Source organism: Pungitius pungitius, chromosome 12 (genome assembly GCF_949316345.1).
Source record: "Pungitius pungitius chromosome 12, fPunPun2.1, whole genome shotgun sequence".
In the NCBI taxonomy this organism is placed as follows: Eukaryota; Metazoa; Chordata; class Actinopteri; order Perciformes; family Gasterosteidae; genus Pungitius; species Pungitius pungitius.
In genome coordinates, this window is record NC_084911.1 from 7,172,384 (window position 1) to 7,191,993 (window position 19,610).

At 45.2% G+C, this 19,610-nt stretch overlaps 4 protein-coding genes across 5 annotated transcripts; 2 read left to right on the top strand and 2 right to left on the bottom strand.

The window, feature by feature from the left end:
* Positions 1-890: 890 nt before the first annotated feature.
* si:dkey-282h22.5 (uncharacterized protein LOC107988040 homolog) lies at positions 891-2,825 on the bottom strand. 2 transcript variants are annotated; one of them, XM_037476727.2, is made up of 4 exons: positions 2,728-2,825; positions 2,439-2,541; positions 2,164-2,290; positions 891-1,599 (listed from the first exon to the last, which is right to left on the bottom strand). In XM_037476727.2, the coding sequence occupies exons 2-4, from the start codon at positions 2,530-2,532 to the stop codon at positions 1,305-1,307; spliced, it is 516 nt and encodes a 171-aa protein (XP_037332624.2). In that variant the 5' UTR covers positions 2,533-2,541; positions 2,728-2,825; the 3' UTR covers positions 891-1,304. The 2 variants fall into 2 exon arrangements, with proteins under 2 accessions (XP_037332624.2, XP_037332623.2); XM_037476726.2 differs by having other exon boundaries at positions 2,164-2,293.
* Positions 2,826-4,739: 1,914 nt separating this feature from the next.
* tspan10 (tetraspanin 10) lies at positions 4,740-6,122 on the top strand. The gene is made up of 3 exons (XM_037477122.2): positions 4,740-4,895; positions 5,000-5,592; positions 5,691-6,122. Exons 1-3 carry the CDS (start codon positions 4,806-4,808, stop codon positions 5,995-5,997), a joined length of 990 nt encoding a protein of 329 aa, XP_037333019.2. The 5' UTR covers positions 4,740-4,805; the 3' UTR covers positions 5,998-6,122.
* A 1,548-nt stretch (positions 6,123-7,670) lies between these two features.
* ccdc137 (coiled-coil domain containing 137) lies at positions 7,671-11,659 on the top strand. The gene is made up of 6 exons (XM_037477321.2): positions 7,671-7,867; positions 8,373-8,518; positions 8,633-8,858; positions 9,124-9,206; positions 9,845-9,924; positions 10,021-11,659. The coding sequence occupies exons 1-6, from the start codon at positions 7,797-7,799 to the stop codon at positions 10,243-10,245; spliced, it is 831 nt and encodes a 276-aa protein (XP_037333218.1). The 5' UTR covers positions 7,671-7,796; the 3' UTR covers positions 10,246-11,659.
* Positions 11,660-14,186: 2,527 nt separating this feature from the next.
* On the bottom strand, positions 14,187-17,063 carry LOC119221078 (G-protein coupled receptor family C group 5 member C-like). Its single transcript, XM_037477510.2, has 4 exons — positions 16,597-17,063; positions 14,928-15,913; positions 14,413-14,516; positions 14,187-14,312 (listed from the first exon to the last, which is right to left on the bottom strand). Exons 2-4 carry the CDS (start codon positions 15,904-15,906, stop codon positions 14,214-14,216), a joined length of 1,182 nt encoding a protein of 393 aa, XP_037333407.2. The 5' UTR covers positions 15,907-15,913; positions 16,597-17,063; the 3' UTR covers positions 14,187-14,213.
* Positions 17,064-19,610: the final 2,547 nt, after the last annotated feature.

Genomic DNA, 19,610 nt, shown 5'->3' on the forward strand with positions numbered 1-19,610 from the left:
ATTAACAATAATATCAGGGTTTAAGTGTGTACACAATGCAGACTATTAATAACTACATTGGATTTGTGAATTTGTGTAGAATTTCAATAAATGGGTTTATAAATTGTTATATATTATATATATGTATATATATATACACCTGGAAACAACAAGACGACATGGAGTCAAGAGAAACACACACACTGATGAGTCCAACATGAAGTCCAAGCTGCAGGAAGTCAGCCTCCTCACATGTGAGAGCAGTGATGAGAGTGCAGAGGGTCCCCAGCATGGTGTCAGTGTGTGATGAGAATGGCCTTGTGACTTGGAAAGAGACCTGACTGCTGCCACATTAGAGGCTTTGGAGTATGAGGAGAGGAGGTGCTGGGGGGCACATTTAATACAACACTGAAGCTGGGAGTGACTGACAGGGGGAGGAGCTTAGCTTCAGTCTGCATGGTTTCTCATAGTTGTGTTATTCATACAGTTTTAAGTGATTTGAATTTATGGTTTACATGGTATTTTGTATATTCTTTTTCAATGTGTAGGTCTCCTTTCTTTAGTCGTTTAGAAGAATCACCTTTTTTCAGTTTAGAGTCTGATGGCTTTTGTCACATGTACATTAAACAGATCCAGTCAAAGGGAGGGAGTGCTGAGACTTGACCTCCTCATTTACATGAAGCTATGAATAAGAAGAGGAGGCCTGCAGGTGCATCCTGGGAAAGAAGGGGGGAGTAAAGAGGTGATGCTTCACTGATAGAGCATGAAAACGCAAGTTTCGTTTGCTCATTTCCTTTAATTTTCAAACATTTTATTGCAGCTGAGTCATTCAACATTTAAATGTAGTAAATTTAACCAACATAGTCATTCTTTAATTTGTCATGATGATTGGTTCCCTCCTATAATGAAATTATCAGTGCTCGTTGTATTGAGTCAATTTTACTGTCACAAATAATACGTTAAATTTATAATTAAGGTATTTAACCAAAATAATAATTTGGGTAAATAACTAAGATAAAAACTGTCTGTTATACAATGTATAAATATTGTATGAAATCTTTTATGTAGACTATACAGCCATTATGATGTCCTGCTATTATTTAAACACAGAGCAGTGTGATAAAAGTGCCAATAAATTGATTTAAGCTGCCTCCTTGTGGTTAAATGTGTCTATTTAGGCAATGGTGAAAAAATTGTTTGGACTTTTGAAATGTGTCTTTTCTAGACCATTTACTAGCTTGTGACCTATTCTCACATTTCACTTCTCAATAAAACTATACAAACTAATCATGTTAAAATAACCACAGTAACCCTTGGTTGATGCATCAGTTCTGATGGGTCTTCAGTCTCTGTGGTCCTCTTCTCCTGGCTCTGCTCACCTTTGACCCCTTGATTGTCCCCTTGTCAGGTGACCTCATCTGAGCTCTCAGTGGAGACCTCAAACCGAGGGAGGGGGGAAGCCTCTGTACGGGCCGCTGAGCCACAGACAGCCTGCCGTTCTTCAGGTCGTCCACAAAACCCTCCACGCTGTCCAACTTGGACGTGAGCTTCCCCAGCTCATCTTTGAGAGCGTTGAAGTGCCTGTAGAGGTCTCGCAGGGCATCGGACAGAGGCTGGATCCTGACCACATGCACAGTACTAATGAGTCCATTATTGCATTAATTAAATGAGTATCCATAGAGCTTTGTGTTATGTTACATAAGCTTACATGAGAAAGAGGAACGTTGTTTATACTCAAAATACGACCAAGAAGAGAAACCCAACTTGCTGCATGACCATGAAAGTCCAGAAATTGTGTAAAGCAGAAACAGCCTCATCATATGCAGGAAACATCAGGAAGAAAGACAGAGACAAAAGCCCCTGAAACAGTTACTCAGGCAGGTCATTACCTAGCTGTTGCTATAACGGTGCTGACACTAATCTCTGAAAGAAAGGCTCCTGTTTTCTGTCATAGGTCATTGAGAGCCTTGTTTGGACCACAGCACTGGCTCCGACGGGTCCGTGTTCGTGTGCACCAGAAAGTTGCATCATTTCTAATTTAGTACAACTGCGAGGAACAATAAAATGCTCGCTGACGTCACAGTGTGTTGTTATCCGCGCTCTTACTCAACATTTGGACTTGGGTCTTCTTGTTTTTACTTCTGCCTCTAGAATCACAACAATGCAGGATCCAGTGTGACCCACCTGCTGTATTCTGGCAGCACAGAGGCATGGTCATTGATCAGCAGGTCTTTCACGTGGGTTAGAATGGCGTATTTCCAGTTGTCCAGTACCTGGGTCAGGTTGGAACAGGTCTTTGCGTTGGTACGTTCTGCTGAAGATAGTCATTCATAGAAGTTATCGTCACGAACGGCAAACAAACTTTAGAATTCATTCAACGCTCAAATTAACAAACAAAACCTTTGGCTTATCTTTTACAGATTGTGGAGAAAAAAAAGAAAAGACACATCGTCCCTGACCTTTGGGGTCCCAACGTGAGCTTCCCTGGTTCCATTTCTGAGCTACGCACGTCAGGACGGTGCACAGCAGGACCACGATCCCCTTCATCATCATCTTCCTCGCCTGACAAAAACAGAAATATGAGAGGGGTTCTACAGAGAGGCAAGTGTACAGCAAAGGAACAACATACTGGTGACTTTTTACATTTAAAAAAAGCACAATTTACTAACACTATAGTATTCAAACCAGATCAAATTGGTTCCAAAGAGAAGAACTTTACCACTAAAGTTTATTTGGGTTTTACTTTACCTTTCTGTGAAGTAGCGCCAGGGGTCTGTCCAGGTCACAGCAGCGCAACACACGCTGTGGTACGATCCTCCAGCGAGGACACACTCAGAAGACTTGACCCGGTCAGCACCCTCTTATAACTGCCTCCCTCATCACCCGGAGCCATTCCCCCCACCTGCCCCCACCCACTTCAGTGATGCAGTGAAGACTCACCCTGTTCCTTCAGCACGCACACACACGCACGCACGCACACACAAACACACACACACACACACACTTGCTGCTGCGGACAAAACATTTCATGCATGTCAAAGCTCCTGAAACACTCTTGATGGGTCTCATCTCCTACATTGATGAATAGCCCCTGAATCGGAGGTCCCGATGATCCTCCATCGATCCCCCAGATGTGTTTCAGCTGCTGTGAGCAGTGTAGAACAACAGCGCTCGCTGTGGGCTCGTATCCAGAGAAGGTGTTTGATGTAGCAGTGTGGCTCCAGCGCAGCATTCTTACTGCCCACTGTAATACAATCTGCTCAACATCTGGGCTCCGACAGATGCAGCCAGCAGCGGCCCCTGTCACTGTCAGTCGTGATCAAAACCCAGAGACACGTTCAACGGGCTTGATGGAGCTAAAAAAACAAGTGTTGGCTGATGTTTGGCATTTTTATAAATATACTAAATAAGAAATAAACAGCTGAGCGTGATTGACCTTATTACACAACTTTGACACTAATCCGCCTGTGATGAGTCCAAATGATTTCAATGTGTCTGGAGGACAGGTCAGTGATTTGGACAGTTTGGGGAAGGAAAAAAGGCAGCTGTGCTCAAAAAAGCAGAAAGATATTCATCCGGGCAGGGAGAGGGCTTTAATTTAACAGCTCGGTCATGAAATAACTCTTCATAACCAACTCCAGCTCAGAGCAGTTCAATTTGAAAGGCCCTGAATGCTGGTGCATCCGGAGTATTGATGTGTGAGGCAGAAGGGAATCTGACTGGGCCATGGTCCCTGCCATCTGCACCTATATTAAACCCCCCGAGGCCTACTTGTCTACTGTATGCTGTTAGTAGTATGATTCTCATCTATATACCACACATCTTCAATGCTGAATATACACAACTGGTTGGAGTCAATTCAAAGAGTGGAAACCAGATGCTCTTTAAATCAAGCCCCCCCCCCCCCCCCCCCCCCCCCCCCTCATGAAGGATTTAAAAAGAAGTAAATATCTCACACTCACTTGATTATCTCAACTGTCAACAACCAGTCACAGTGATTTAGCTGCTACATATGGACCATATATGCTAACATCTGTCTCTCTGTTATATATATATATAATATATATGTTTGGACACACAGAAAGTGTGGCCAAACATATATATGGTGCTGTACACGTACATCTATATACCATATATATATATACCAAATGAATATGGAAATAAGTTAACTGAGTTAACACTCGTATCGTCCTTCAGCGCCGGGCTCCATCTGCAGAACGACTTCCTTCCAGCTCGGTGCAGCGCAGCCAGAGGAAAGAATGACAGCAGCCGACCGGCAGAGCCAGAGAGTGAGATAACCGGGCCTCTCTCTCTCTCTCTCTCTCTCTCTCTCTCTGCTTTTTAACTTTCTGTCACGTTGGTTTCGGCAAACGCTGCTTTCAATGACTCACAGCAGCACATCACTTCATGAAGACTTCACGACTGTCAAGCACAGACTTATTCAAAGCGTTCTCAAGATTTCAATGTGTTTCCATGCGTTTTCGGGCCAGACCAAAAAGGCAAGAAAAAGAAAAAAATACTTTTTTAACTACTTCCTTTAACAATTAGACCTTGGTGGTTCATCTAAGTCGAACCAGAAGTTAGTTCTGCTCAGAGTCCCGTTCTTGTGTGCGTGGATACCTCACACGGGCCGTGTAATCCCCTCACTGTGACTCTCACATGATGAAGAAATCCTCCCAGCAAACCGGAGGCTAAACACTGCATGGGTTTCTCCAGCTCAGCTCACATGCTTCTCGGCTCACACTGTGGTCAATGCTCCCCCTGTGCTCCACTTACGCTTGAGTCATTCCGTCCAGCTGAAAGAAGAAGGGAGAATCGTCTCCGTCATGAGCAGAAATTACACGATGAAAAGGATTCTTTGGCCGTGGTCGAGGAGGGACACCACGCCCAATGAGTCCAGTCCGCTCATACCAAAGGTAAGGGGTCACTCTTGACCCTCCGTACATTGAGTACCTCTGTGTGTATTTAAGTGCTTGGGGTGGCATTAGTTCTCATAACTTGCATTCCTGTGTGTCCAAAGGTAAGCGCTGCCAAAGAGGACGCCGAGGAGCTTGGCGATGTCCCCGCCGCCATTCACCAGGCAGGGCCGAACAGGGGGCGGGACGACGGCCCCGTCTTCGCAGGCGTCCGGCCCCACTACAGATATTCTTTTATGGACTATTTCCTAAAGTACCTCCTGGTCCTGTCCAACCTGGTGTTCACAGTCCTGAGCCTGATGGCTCTGGTGCTGGGGCTGTGGGGCCTCGTCAGCAAGCAGTCCTTCGCTCAGGAGAGGATCGGCAGCATCGGCACCGACCCAATGCTGGTGTTTCTGACTGTGGGCTCGGTGCTGACCCTGCTCGGCCTGTCCGGCTGCGTGGGCGCCCTGAGGGAGAACCGCGCTTTGCTGAAGCTGTTCTCCGCCGCGCTGCTCGCCCTCATCACAGCCCAGGTGCTGACCGCCATCGTGGCCTACAGCCTGCAGGATCGGGTCGTGGGCTACCTGCGGTCGGGCATGTTGGCCGCCGTGGCGCGCTACCAGGATGACCTGGATCTGAGGTTCATAACGGACGAGATTCAGTCCAACCTGCAGTGCTGCGGGGCGGATAACTACCGCGACTGGGAGCTCAACATGTGAGTAGCAGGTGACTAGCTAGGGACGCGTTTATGTAAAAGTAAGTACACCACCAGTGCCCGGAAAAGTGAATGGTTATCGATCCCTCTTACCCCAGATATTACAACTGCTCCGCGCCGGGGGTGCTGGCGTGCGGCGTCCCGGCGACGTGCTGCGTGGACCCCCTGGAGAACGGAACGGTGTGGAACTCTCAGTGCGGTTTGGGAGCCCAGCTGCTGGACGAGTTCAGCGCTCAGAGTGTGATCTTCCTGGGCGGATGTCTGGGGGGAATCTCTCGCTGGATTGAGCAACACGAGGGCCTGATCGGCACAGTTGCAGTAGTCGTGGTTGGGGTCCAGATTCTGACTTTGTTCATCTCCACGCGACTGTTAGAAAGCATCCGGTGGCATAAGGTTTACACATAACACGGGATGGTGGATATATCCGTCCACTATATTATGTTTATGCAAATTATGTGATCCAGATGACCCTGTATAAACATCTTGTGTTCTGATATTTAAGTTTCTCAGTTGTCTCATGCTGTACATCCTGAACCACACCTTATTTCATGGACGTATTTTTACATTTCTGTATTAAATGTGAAAATGTGCCATGTGCATTATTTTGCTGTTTGATTCACAAAGATATTTTGAAGTTTTAAAGGCCAAGACGTCTTTAACATAAGGTTACAAGGCTTTACGAAGTCATCAGAACCCCCATGAAAACCTTTTTTTTTATTTTTGTTCAAACAAAGTAGACATGCCATGTATTAATTTGTGATCTTTACATTTAGGGATTTGGACAGAGCTGGACCTCGCTGTCTACCTACTGCTGCTCTACATTCACCCCATTGACATGCGAGTGGTATCATTTTTCTCATTTAACTCTGGGCAGGAAAGCAAAGACAGAACAAAAACTTAAACGATTCCTTTTCCTAGTGATTCCTATGATTCCTGTAATTTGGCGCAAATTGAGATTGGAAAAACTTGGACAAAGCACAGCGTTCCTTTTCACCCGTACTTTAGTTTGTGGTTTACCCTTCCGTGATATTGGTAAACAATTTCCCAGCAGAAAGAATCAAATGACACCATACAGAGCCAGTTCATGTAGCTCTAGATGGTGGTATGCTTCCCACGGGCCGATTACGGTGATGTCTGAACGAGCAAGAACAAACACAGAGTGAGGCAAAGGAACCGTGGGGATGTTGTTTCGGTGTTTTTGGTGCAGTGGTCCACAGGAACTGTGATACTTGCTTGCCGTGGTTTGGCCACATCCAAATTCATGTTTGGGCGGGAAAAGCGAAGTAATTGTTGTCCTTCGTGCTAAATGTTAAAATACATTGCATTCAAGGCCTATATCCACTTCTCCCGTTCAGACAGCTGCAGCTGTTTTTAGAATAGTAATGCTGATGTGTGTCCATCAAGAGGCATTTGCAAATTTGCTGTTGGATTTTCTCAGATTGCCTTTTCTCTCCAACTGTTTTATTATGATTCTGAGAATAGGGCATGAATGGCGAAAGTTTTCTCCTTTCCCATCAGCAGTCTCTGAGATTCTGTTGCATCAATTCATCTGATGCCTTACAGCTTCTCTGAGTAATCTATTCCATTCATAAGCAAACACATGGGACACGTGCAGGGACACGCACTCACTTTCTTGTGCACTATTTAAACAATGTTTCTCTCGTTGACTCACAAACCCAACCTTATACTATGCAACAGAATCACTCAAAACATGTGGATACATTTTATTCGATTTTCTTTCTGGCCATTAAAGGGGTTAATAATGATGTCTGATACTTGATCAGGAGGATGCTGAATCAGACACATATTACAAGATACCAAACCTGAAACAAAGTGACATCTCGAAAGTAACTTAGTGCACACTAGTATTGTCTTATACTTTAGCATACTATAGCATTGCCATCGTGTGATTCCCTATTTCACAACATTGAAAAAGCTCTGGGTCTCATTCGACGCCAACTAGTGGTGTCCGATGGAAGCACTAGCTATAAAACGGAATGAAGGATCCAGCAAAGATCGTCTATTGTGAATCTGAGGAACCGACCCCGGTACCCGGAAATAGATACGGAGTAAGACCTCACTACTTCCTGTCTCCCACTATCGAGGTTAAGGTTTGTAGGTTAAAGGTTATACACGCTGCTCCACATGTGTGTTGTTGTTTTTTTATTGATAACTGGCAATCCGTTCAAATAAAGGGCAGTGACATGGGGAAGAATAAGAAGAACAAAAGTAACGAGTCAGATAAACAAGCGGACAAGTCCGGCCAACATTCCAGGTAACGTTGGGAAGCTAAAATGTAACAGAAGATATGCTAGCTAACCTTAGCTCAGCTAGCCGTAAACGCTAGCTCTCATTAGCTCGCACGTTAATCACGGCTAACTGCAGCGTCACATTTAATAAATGAGATTCAACTTGTCAACGTAATCAATTTAGTTAAGTTAATGCGAACTGATGACATTCACCTGCATCACGTAGCCTTGAGACATTGAAAGACTGACTTGAATTAACGTGAACGTATCGTTAGTTAAGTTAACGATAGCTAACGTTATGTGTTCCTTGCAGTTACTTTCCGACCTGTATTGTGTTTATGCTTCGTACTGTGAAACTACTATATCCAAAACGTGACACCCTTACGTTTAAATTTAAGTTTCTATTGTACGTTTCTTCTATTTTATATATTTGATTCTGGATTTGTTTTGCAATTCTTAACTCACCCTCCCCCCTTACTACGTTTATGGTGTGCACCAATGCACAAAATGGATTGTGATTTGTTTTAACAGTGATAAGAGACTCAAACAGAGAGATGGGAAACCCAAGAAAGCCAAACCAGATCACATGGAACACATCCCCTTCAAACTGCGTGAGATCATGAAGAGCAAAGAGAGGCTGAAAACGGGATCCGTGAAGCCCAAAAAGCCCAAAGAAGGTGGACAGACACACTTCTTTGACATTACGTCATGTGATGCAAGTCTTTATCTTTTTAACAGTAGTGCTAGTTTTTCTTTATACGTATTGGGAAAACTTGTTTTTGTCTCTATAGCCATCGCATCCAAAGGTAAACCAGACGATCTGCAGATCGAAGACATCCCTGTCCCACATTTCAAGAGGGGAAATGCAGAGAGTGTGAAAGCATATCTGCGGCGCATGGAGAACGAGACGAAACACGTCCTCTTCCTCACCAACAACCAAGTGGACAGAAAGCCTGAGCTGGATGTAGATGATCAAGAGAGACCCGCGAACCAGGGCAAGTCTGAGAAAAAGAAAGAGTAAGTTTGCCAGTACACTGATTAAATGCATTTGTGCTATAACGGGATGGGAAAGTGGGTCTGACTCATGCCCTCCTCCTGCTAAGGCTTCTTATTGTATACTTATCTTATTGACTCAACTGGGTAATTTGTTTTAGTTGTCTGGACTGTAACGGTTTACAGGTTACAGTAAATTCAACAAAAAGTGCTTTACTTTTTCTTTGAAATGAGTGGGTGAATTAAAGACATGTATATTGTAATGTGATCTCTGCTTTCTTTGCTACAGGCACGGCAGATTCAGATTAGAGAAGCTACACGAGAAAAAACTGAACAGACAAGTGGCCGAGATGGAGAAAGAGATGTTTATTGGTAAGGAGAGTTATATTTATATATTATATTTATATTAACACAGGGTCTTTTGACGTGAGGTAGGATGAGACACACATTCATACATAAACGCTGCTCGCCCTGGGGGAAGCAGTAAAATCTAGATATATATCTAGTAATTTGGAGAAAGTCAAACAAGATACCTGCATTTCTTCCCTCTATGAGAGAGGCATCAACATCCTGGATGGACAGTTAATCATCTTTATTTATATTTTAGTTTATGTCCCTGGAATCAAGATGAGAAGAAACTAGTTTGGTTTTCAAGTGTATTTAAAGCTGCAGTTTTTTGTTTTATATATAATATAATATCAATGGATCACATGACCTCATGTAAGGGGTTGTTTATAGTAAGCAACCTACAAACAATAATCACTCAACACTGCAGTTACGCTAAGCTCCACTGAACTTATAGTTGTCAGTTTTCTAGTGTACCTTCCAAACTCCCTGTGGGCTACTTCCACAGTGCACAGCACCACACAGCAGATCTGGAAGCAGCAGCAGCCAGCCATATTATTTGCCATATCATTTGCTAGCTAAGGTTTCAGATATTTACCATAGAACAGGTGTGGTGCTGATCATATACTGACATGATTGACCTATTCTTATTATTTTCTTTATAGATACCGTTCCCTTCGGTGAAGTTGCAATGGCCCCACCGTTTTTAAGTGCCAAACCCAAGAAAGCGCCGGTCAAATCTCAGGTAACCCCCTAAGTTATCCAACGTCACATGGGTGATCTCCCTGCTTGAATGAGAGGTCAACGCTGTTGTTTTTCCTCCCCCGGCGACATCGTCCAGCAACCACCAAAGGGGCTGCTTCTCAACTCTCTCCTGGGCCGCGCGGTGGTCTCCACGGCCAAGCCCTCCATGGCCAGACAGAGGATCGTGGAGGAGGAGAGGGAGCGAGTGGTGGAGGCTTACCGTCTCCTTAAGAAACGGAAACAGCAGCAGCGCATGGACCTGCCGGCTAATCTGGAAAAACTGAAGAACCCAGCGGGGACGTTCCCCGTCGAGGAAACCTAAGTCGGCACTGAGGCAGAGGGACTGAATCGGGGCGCGAGATAACGATCGTCAGACAGTTTGCGTCATGTGACCCTGGAACCGCCTCGCGTGACGTAGCCATGCGAGGGGGGGGGGGAGACTAAACTTTTGCACGGGGCGGCCACAGTAAGAGGTAATCATGGCACCGACTTTTGCCTGCTGCCTCCAGTGCTGCATGTTCAGCTCAAAATGAAACGGGGGGGGCTATTTATACGTCTTAAGAAGACAAGTGATGCCACCAAAATAATTAGATCTAGACAACTGACTTTTGTTTATGATCCCACCTGTGATTTTTAGTTTTTTTGTATTTGCTTCTTTGTTCTTGCGACTATGACATCACATGTTATGTGGTAGAGAGTAAATTCAGAAAGGCCATGTCAAGGCTAAAATAAAGATTCGACTGTTCTCTCTGTTGCCACTAGATGGCAGTCTGCCCGCAAAAAGCTGGTTTTGTGATGTTTGTTTGGTGAACTGTCAGAATATGAAGACTTTAAAGACAGGACAAGTCATTCTTTATTTTAAATGTTAATTTATGGCTATAGACTTTAAATACCTTCAAACCATGTCCCCCCCCTTTTTTAAATCCTGGGATCAATGAATCCATCAGCCGTTTCAAGTGCTGCGCATTACAGCCTGGCACCGCTGTTTTAATCCGTGAACAGGGCCTTTTTGTCTCGACAAACTGCAAATTCACATTTGTTCGTTGAACAACTTCATCTTTTAAATCAACGTCAATCTCAAAGCAAACATTACACTGATAATTGTTTTATTGTGACAGTATTACTGTGCTAAATAAAAACACCAGATGGTTTCACCTTTTTAATACTGACTCCCTGTTGTCTGGTCTATCGGTTCACTGTCATTTCTGTTTGAGCAGGGTTTTTTTCGTCGGGTCTGTGTTTGTCCACTGACGGTTGTCACAGTGACAAGGAAATGCATTAAGTGGGGACAGCTGCTTGGGATTGGTAGTGCTGACTCCCTTGTGCTGAGCTCAACCGCCATTGGTCATTTAGCCCCGGTGCCCATGTGCACAAGACAGCTATCTGCATTACCAAGGGATTTACAGAAGCGCCGTGTCAGAGAGAGCTGCTGTTTTTCATTTCAGCTCAAGTCACTGATGAGGTATTAACATTTAATACGAGTGCCGCGGTTAACACACGTTACCCTTGGTGTGGGGATAACCCCGGACAGGTGAGATTACGTTGGAAAGGAGATGACAAGATTCCAAGAAACCTGAATGCGGTTCTGGTTTTACATTTGTCCCGCTCTGTGTTCACAGTAAGCTCCTTCGATAAAACTGCAGAGCTTTCATTTTTGCCGCTCTTTGTGTCCGATGTTGTTTCTACGAGCCGTGGAATAAAATGGCCATCCCACCGTGAGAATCTCTACATTTGTGTTATGTTGTACACTCACCGGCCACTTTATTAGGTACCCCATGCTAGTAACGGGTTTGACCCCCTTTTGCCTTCAGAACTGCCTCAATTCTTCGTGGCATAGATTCAACAAGGTGCTGGAAGCATTCCTCAGGGAGTTTGGTCCATATTGACATGATGGCATCACACAGTTGCCGCAGATTTGTCGGCTGCACATCCATGATGCGAATCTCCCGTTCCACCACATCCCAAAGATGCTCTATTGGATTGAGATCTGGTGATTGTGGAGGCCATTTGAGTACAGCGAACTCATTGTCATGTTCAAGAAACCAGTCTGAGATGATTCCAGCTTCATGACATGGCGCATTATCCTGCTGAAAGTAGCCATCAGAAGTTGGGTACATTGTGGTCATAAAGGGATGGACATGGTCAGCAACAATACTCAGGTAGGCTGTGGCGTTGCAACGATGCTCAATTGGTACCAAGGGGCCCAAAGAGTGCCAAGAAAATATTCCCCACACCATGACACCACCACCACCAGCCTGAACCGTTGATACAAGGCAGGATGGATCCATGCTTTCATGTTGTAGACGCCAAATTCTGACCCTACCATCCGAATGTCGCAGCAGAAATCGAGACTCATCAGACCAGGCAACGTTTTTCCAATCTTCTATTGTCCAATTTCGATGAGCTTGTGCAAATTGTAGCCTCAGTTTCCTGTTCTTAGCTGAAAGGAGTGGCACCCTGTGTGGTCTTCTGCTGCTGTAGCCCATCTGCCTCAAAGTTCCACGTACTGTGCGTTCAGAGATGCTCTTATGCCCACCTTGGTTGTAACGGGTGGTTATTTGAGTCACTGTTGCCCTTCTATCAGCTCGAACCAGTCTGGCCATTCTCCTCTGACCTCTGGCATCAACAAGGCATTTCCGCCCACAGAACTGCCGCTCACTGGATGTTTTTTCTTTTTCGGACCATTCTCTGTAAACCCTAGAGATGGTTGTGCGTGAAAATCCCAGTAGATTAGCAGTTTCTGAAATACTCAGACCAGCCCTTCTGGCACCAACAATCATGCCACGTTCAAAGTCACTCAAATCACCTTTGTTCCCCATACTGATGCTCGGTTTGAACTGCAGGAGATTGTCTTGACAATGTCTACATGCCTAAATGCACTGAGTTGCCGCCATGTGATTGGCTGCTTAGAAATTAAGTGTTAACGAGCAGTTGGACAGGTGTACCTAATAAAGTGGCCGGTGAGTGTATATCGCTAATTGGCCTGATTCATTATTTTTTTCCAGGTTGCGAGCAATTTCTTTTCCTGAGCAAAGGACAGGCGACTGCTGACGCAGTGCATGGTAATTGGGGGAGAGCCTACTCGGCCTGCTGCTAGGCAGCCACAGATCACTCAGAAGCTCATAAAGTGTGTGTGTGTGTGTGTGGCATGTCACGTGTTAATAATTGTTCCTCTCCCTGTGGAGAGAGGAAACAACTCTTTGCAAGTGAAAGCAGTTGTCCCTGCTAACGTGTCCCTCTAACAGCGATGCGGTGATGGTGTCTGCGGCCCACTCGGCTTCCAATGTGACCAACATTCACCACTTCTGCTGTCACACAATGCCGTTTTTATTAGATTGTGCATCAACGTACAGCACGGGGCTTCAGGTGAAGCTGTCAAAGCTTATTAAAGCCAACCTATGTAAATATCTTCTGCGAATATTGCGTGCACTTCCTCGTGTACTATCCCACATTTGCATCCTAAAAAATTGTTGTTGAGAATTAAAAGATCCATAGGCAGATAGTATTTAAGTAACCTTTTATATGTCAAGTTAGAAATGTACACCTTTACATTCAATTACAGGTTAAAAAAAGTTAAAGCGCTAAATAATAATTTGGCTTTCATACTATAAGTCTGAATCATAACTTCATATCACAAGTGAACAAAGTATAGTTCACAACACATTAACAAATTAGACTGTTGATTTGTGACGTTAAAGGCTTTATATTGGTGGAAAAAACTTTCAGTTTGTAGATAAAAATGTATATATATGTATTTGCTTAATCGTAAACTTTTTTCTTTCCAGTGCACCTAACGCATGTCTTGTTTCTCCATCAACCCACTGTAGGCCATAATGTATACCTGTATCCACTTTGAGATGTCCTCTTTTTATTAATGTAAAAAGCTCTCTATAGGGTATATGACATAATCATTGCTTTTCCATAGAGGTATAAGAAAAAACGCAGCTCCTTCTCTGGGTAGTCTTTGAAAATCAAGGCACAAGTAAGATGGTTTTAGTTTGCCTTAATAAGGTGCAGGGCTGATGGAAAAACCTAATTTAAGCTACAACAGCCTCTCTGCTGTCCATCCAACAGATATTGTTTTGTGCCTCTTTTATAAATGACCCTCGGCACAGACAAAAGGCACAAATATGAGAGGAAGTAAACAAAGTTTGTGAGAGGAGCTTGTTGAAATTACCGCGAGCTCAAGAAGAGAAAGGAGGACCACATTACATTTGATACAAGGCATTTCCAGTGGAGACACATCGGCCTCCGAGACCCCCCCCCTACTCCCCCCTGACTCCCGCTGCCTCAGGGCGAAGAGGACCGCGTCGGACGAGGCAGAGAGCTGCCACTTCCCTGGCTCAGAAAGGCGCCAGGAGCTCGAGGCCTCATGGCGCCCTGGTCCATCTGTAGAAACACACACAGCGATGTGGTTGTATATATCGGCAGATGTGACAAAGCCGGGGGGAGAAAGTTCCATGGCTCAAGTGATGTCACCGGGGCTCACCTTGGTCAGTCCCCTGGCGATCAGGGCTAATTCGGTGGGCTGGTACATGCAACCCCGTGGCTGACCGTTATAAGCGCCATACGGAGACACGGGCTTGCTGGGTACTGGAGAAAGAAAAGGTGGATTGAAAAACATCGGTTGGTTTGAGAGGGTCGTCCAGCCCGTTAGTTTGCATCCTTTGACACAAGATCAAAGATTAAAACAGGCGTGTAAAACAAAACGACATAGCAACACGTTTAGTCACGCCGAAGCGTGCCGTGATTCAACATTTGCTGCATCAGTGTGGATAAATTAGACGCCTTGCACGCGTCGGGCGTTGTCACCCTTTACTGTATTCTGTTACTCTGTTTGACACCAAGTGAATGGCTAAAGGGTACGAGCATTAACTCACCACCTAGAGCGCCGTCCTCCACACTCCTTTACATTTTTTATTGTGAGGATTAAGCCTGTAATCTATACGTAATGTAGCTGTCATCGTAAAGGTTAACGTTAAACCACCGTGTGTCATGCAGTACCCATTGGAGGCTCGTCCATAGCGAAGGCTTTGTTCTCCATGTACAAGTTCGGCTGGGGTGGCTCCGGCTCCCGAAGGATGTTGTCATAGGCCACGCTCCTGGCGGGATAAACGGGATCTCCATCGATTGGCAGCTCCTGATCTGGGTCCTCCTCGGTCAGTAAGCAGACCCCCGGGATGGCGTAGAGGACGAGGAACACCCAGGCGTTGGACACCACGGCTACGGCCAGAGTGGGATCGTCCCAACTGGGATTCCCGAGGACTCGGTTCCCGTGGACGTACATGACGACCCAAGCTACCCAGATCGCCGCGCTGAAGAGCCCCGAGACCAGGATGAAGGCTCCGTCCCGCCGCCACTGGGCGTGCTCGTGCGCCAGCGAGGGCACGGCCGTCAGCACCACCGCCAGCAGCAGAGCCATGACGTAGATCAGGGCCATCACAAAGTCGCGATTGGCGATGCTGCAGGACAGGTCGGAGGCGTTGAGCGCCGTGGCCGAGCCCCTGGCCACGGTGATGACGAGCCACTCGGTGTTGATGATCACCTCGACCAGCCACAGAGCCAGGGCACCCAGGCACAGCATCCAGCTCCTGGGGCCCCGGCCCCTCCGCCCCAGCAGGGCAAGCCACAGCGCGTGCATCACCAGGCAGGCCAGGCAGCCCGAGAACAGCACCCCAAAGAGGAACCTGCGAGCAGCGCAGCTGGTCGAGTGGCGCTCCACGATGAAGGCGAAGGTGAGTCCGAAAAGTCCCAGTGTGAAGACCAGCACGCCGGCCTGCAGTGCCACCATGCCCTTTCTCCTCTGGTCGGTGACAAACGGTAGGCTGGCCATGAGGACGACCAACAGAACGAAGGAGGTCACCCCGCCGACCGCAGCGACGGCCTCCACCGCGACCCCCCAAACTGCAGTCAGGTCACACAGGTTGTAATATACGGAGTTGATACTGGGATCGCATCCCTTCGGAGCGCTGGTCGATGCCATGGCTTCACTGGAGGTTTTTTTTTTTTTTTTAAGCAAAGCAGCCACAAAAAAAAAAACTTTAACATTTCATTATACATGGATGGAAAGATCAACAAATGATGTTTACTTTCTACTACTGTGCCACGGACATTAATGACTAAACCTGTTTTACTGGGTCGCACTCACATTGCTCGCAATGGAAGTAAATTCAATCAGGTGACTCAAGAATCTAAAACTTAGAGCAATTGGTCTCCCCGGTCTTCAATCATAACATGAGACCTTGTTGGATGACTACAACTCTGTCCGGGCTGTCTGACCCCGAGGTATCATTTTAACATTTTCAACATATCGAGTACATCCACCTAGCATCCCGATTAAATTAAAGCGCAATTTGTATTCAGTTTTAATTCCTATAATTACATCATTGTCAATGTAATAATATTAGCATCCACAAATATATACACAATACTACAACTGATCAAAGAACATTGGCTGTGTAGTTAAAGGCCGGTAACTCCCAATAGGATTATGTGATTGTGATGTTTTGAAGCAAATTAAGATATGAATTGCCCCTGTATAGGTCGCAGATGTTAAAGTTATAACCGTATACGGCCACAGAGAGTATCATTAACATCATTATTATTATTATTATTATTATTATTATTATTATATAACGTTATTAATAATGATAATCCCGGTAGGACGTCTTACCTGGACCGATGACTGATGACGCAGAGCAGCTCGCTCCAGCAGGTGACTCAGGTGGATTCACTCCGGGAAGAACAACCACGCGGGGTCCGGAATTTATACCTCGAGCGTTGAGCGCTCAAATGATCACCTAGTGACGGAAGGGCTGCACGTTGTTGTTGTTGTTGTTGTTGTTGTTGTTGTTTTGTGTCTCCTTGCGGAATCATGCCCGGTCCTCCATCACGTCCACTCCTCCCCAGCTGGTAATGATCCGCGTTGTCAGAAAAGTTAAAAGGGGCCACTTGTGAGCCGAGCTCTTCTTTCCCCGTGAAGGAAACCCTTTGGAAGGAGTGGATCAGGCTCGGACCCCTCCGCCGGTCATCCGGGCTCTCGTGCAGCTTTGCATATTCCGTGAGATTATAGGTCCCGGCCTGTAGACCATTCGCTGCAGGCTGCTTACCTGCAAACAAAGGGGCCACTCACTTCTCGAGTGAGACATTAACCTGATGTGCTCGAACTGCATGCAAACGTCATCCAAACCGTGGTTGCGGGTCGCGCACAATGGAGGTGAACGGCTTTTAACTGTTGGAGTCAGCGTTCAATGACTATTCAAAATGCACTTTAAGACAGTAGAATACCGTATTTATATTTTATAGGGTGATTTGCAGTAGTGTTTTAAATACATTCATTTGTGCAAAAAGCTTGGTTGAACATTATCAACGTCCTTCAAAATGTATTTATTTGTTTAACATCTGTTGTAATTCATTAAAAGTACGTAGAAATAGGATTGATTACTGCAGAACAAAGCAAATGATCCAAGCAGCATTTGTAAAAGGATGATTCTTTCCCAAGTCTTTTGATCCATAGTGGATTGATGTCACTGAGCTCAAATAATACCATGTTTTTCAGTTATATAGACGAAAAAGGTCATCATAAAGTTGTTCAATTTATTTTTTATTTTTCTTTGAATAATAAAATGATACTTTATACACAAGCAACTGTAGACTCTTGATGCTTTCTCTTTTTAAGCATTAGTACTTCAGGGCAGTCACCTTGTGACTGTGGCTCCAGTTTGCAGAGCCACCTGGTGGAAAATATTGTTACAGGAGAGGTTGACGCCTGTGTTTCATAATCCAATGAGACCGCACACAAAAAAAACAACGATTTTGTCATCGATCTCTTGTAGGCCACTTAACAACCATTTGGCAAATAGGAAATGACAGATGTCATTGATTTAAAGCTTTTAAATTGTGTTCACTCAGTAAAATGTATAAATATTCAGGGTTCTGATGAATTATTGTGATATTATTAAACTGTGACAGTCCGGACTCTTTATTTGCTTGTTTGTCTTATTAAAAATCTCAAAACTTCTGTTGTCACCTCTCTGCCTCATATAGTTGTGAAATATGTGGTTAGAAAATCTTTGTCGCAAATAAAAATATATTTAGCCCAGACATTCTTGGAAATGTCGTCGTGAGACCTTTCAACGGAAGGCAATGTGGGTTTTACACATTTTTGTTTGATTCTTCTTGCATTCATAAGACACTTAGTGCATCCAACGTGAATGTGAAATGTGTGATTCAATCAGACGTCCTTGGTCTCATGTTTTGGAGACCTGTTTATGTGGGTCATACCCTCAGGGTTCAGCACAAGAGGAAGGTCATCCAGGGCGCCTTGCTGAAGCTCACTCTGGCACACGGCCTGCACTAAACGCACTGTTTACGCTGCATGATGGAGCCCCCCGTTGTGCATATCGATCCCTTCGATGGGTCCCGTCCCGAGGGGCGCTCTCACAGGCCGAGCGGCTTGTCAAACCGTCCCTCCGCACTCGTTGTCCCTTTAGCGGATTCTTAAACGGGAGCTGATCTCGAAGGAGAGAGAGCAACGTGACCTTAACGAAGGGCACGCCGTTCTCACGCATAAAGAGGGCTTTGTTTTTGGTTTTCTGATTTCATTGCGCAGCTCGACTTTAGCTGCCTGATTTGTGTGTACAGCTATACTTTGAGCTGTGAACCAGTATATCAGTATTTCCACAAAGCTCATCATTTTCCATTTTGTGCGGCTTTAGGAAGTGAAACGAACAAAGCATGTCACCATAGTGTGATCCAGTGCCTGGTCGTGGTTTGGTCCATTTCATCAGGGCACCTCAGCAGCACATTGTCTCCTCCGAAAACCTGTCAGGGAACTCATAGCAGAGACTCATTCTACCGCATTTTTTTTAGCACAGCCTCGGCGGCACCCCGGGGCAACACCACAACCCTGTTCCCTCTGAAAGGATGTCCCTCCCTGTCGGTCTGTCCTCTGCTGACACGGTATTTTGAACGCATCTGTCACATTGGACCATTGTGATTGGGCTAATGGTCTGGTCGGAATCCATGATTTCCAAAGTAAGTATCAGGTCATTACTGATGACATCTGTTTGAGAAGATTCAAAGTCCCTTTATCCACTGTCCCATCTCTGTCGGATCAATGCTAATTGAGGGATATAGAATTGGCTCTGTAAACATCTCTTTGCGCCATGGCCTGAGGCGATGCTATTGCTGTTTGACATTGAAGCGTTTTTTGGGGGGGGATTGTATTTTATTCTATGATATGTGGCTCTCTCATGACATAAGGCTCATAGGCTCACTTTGAGTCGTTATAGCATTAGGTATTGATTATCATAGCTGGAAGGACACTATGTTCCATATCCAGCTGGACTTTGAATATGTACTTTTTGCGGCATGTGACTACATCAAATAGTGATTGGCAGTAGAAGTTGATCAACAGAGCGTGCCTTTAATTGACGAGCGGACCCAGCACCAATTACATCACCCTTCCATTAGTGAGATTAAGATGCCATGAGAGGAATGATTCATCCCAGTTCAAAAACACCTTACAAAATGAGAGATTTGACAGTCACAACCTCATTAACTCATGGCAGATCTCAGTGGCAATTTCCTCTGATTAATTGACTCATTATAGGATGCCGATTATACTTAACTTAGATATCTTATTGAATATTTTACAGTCCAGAGATTTGCTGCATTCTTAGTGCC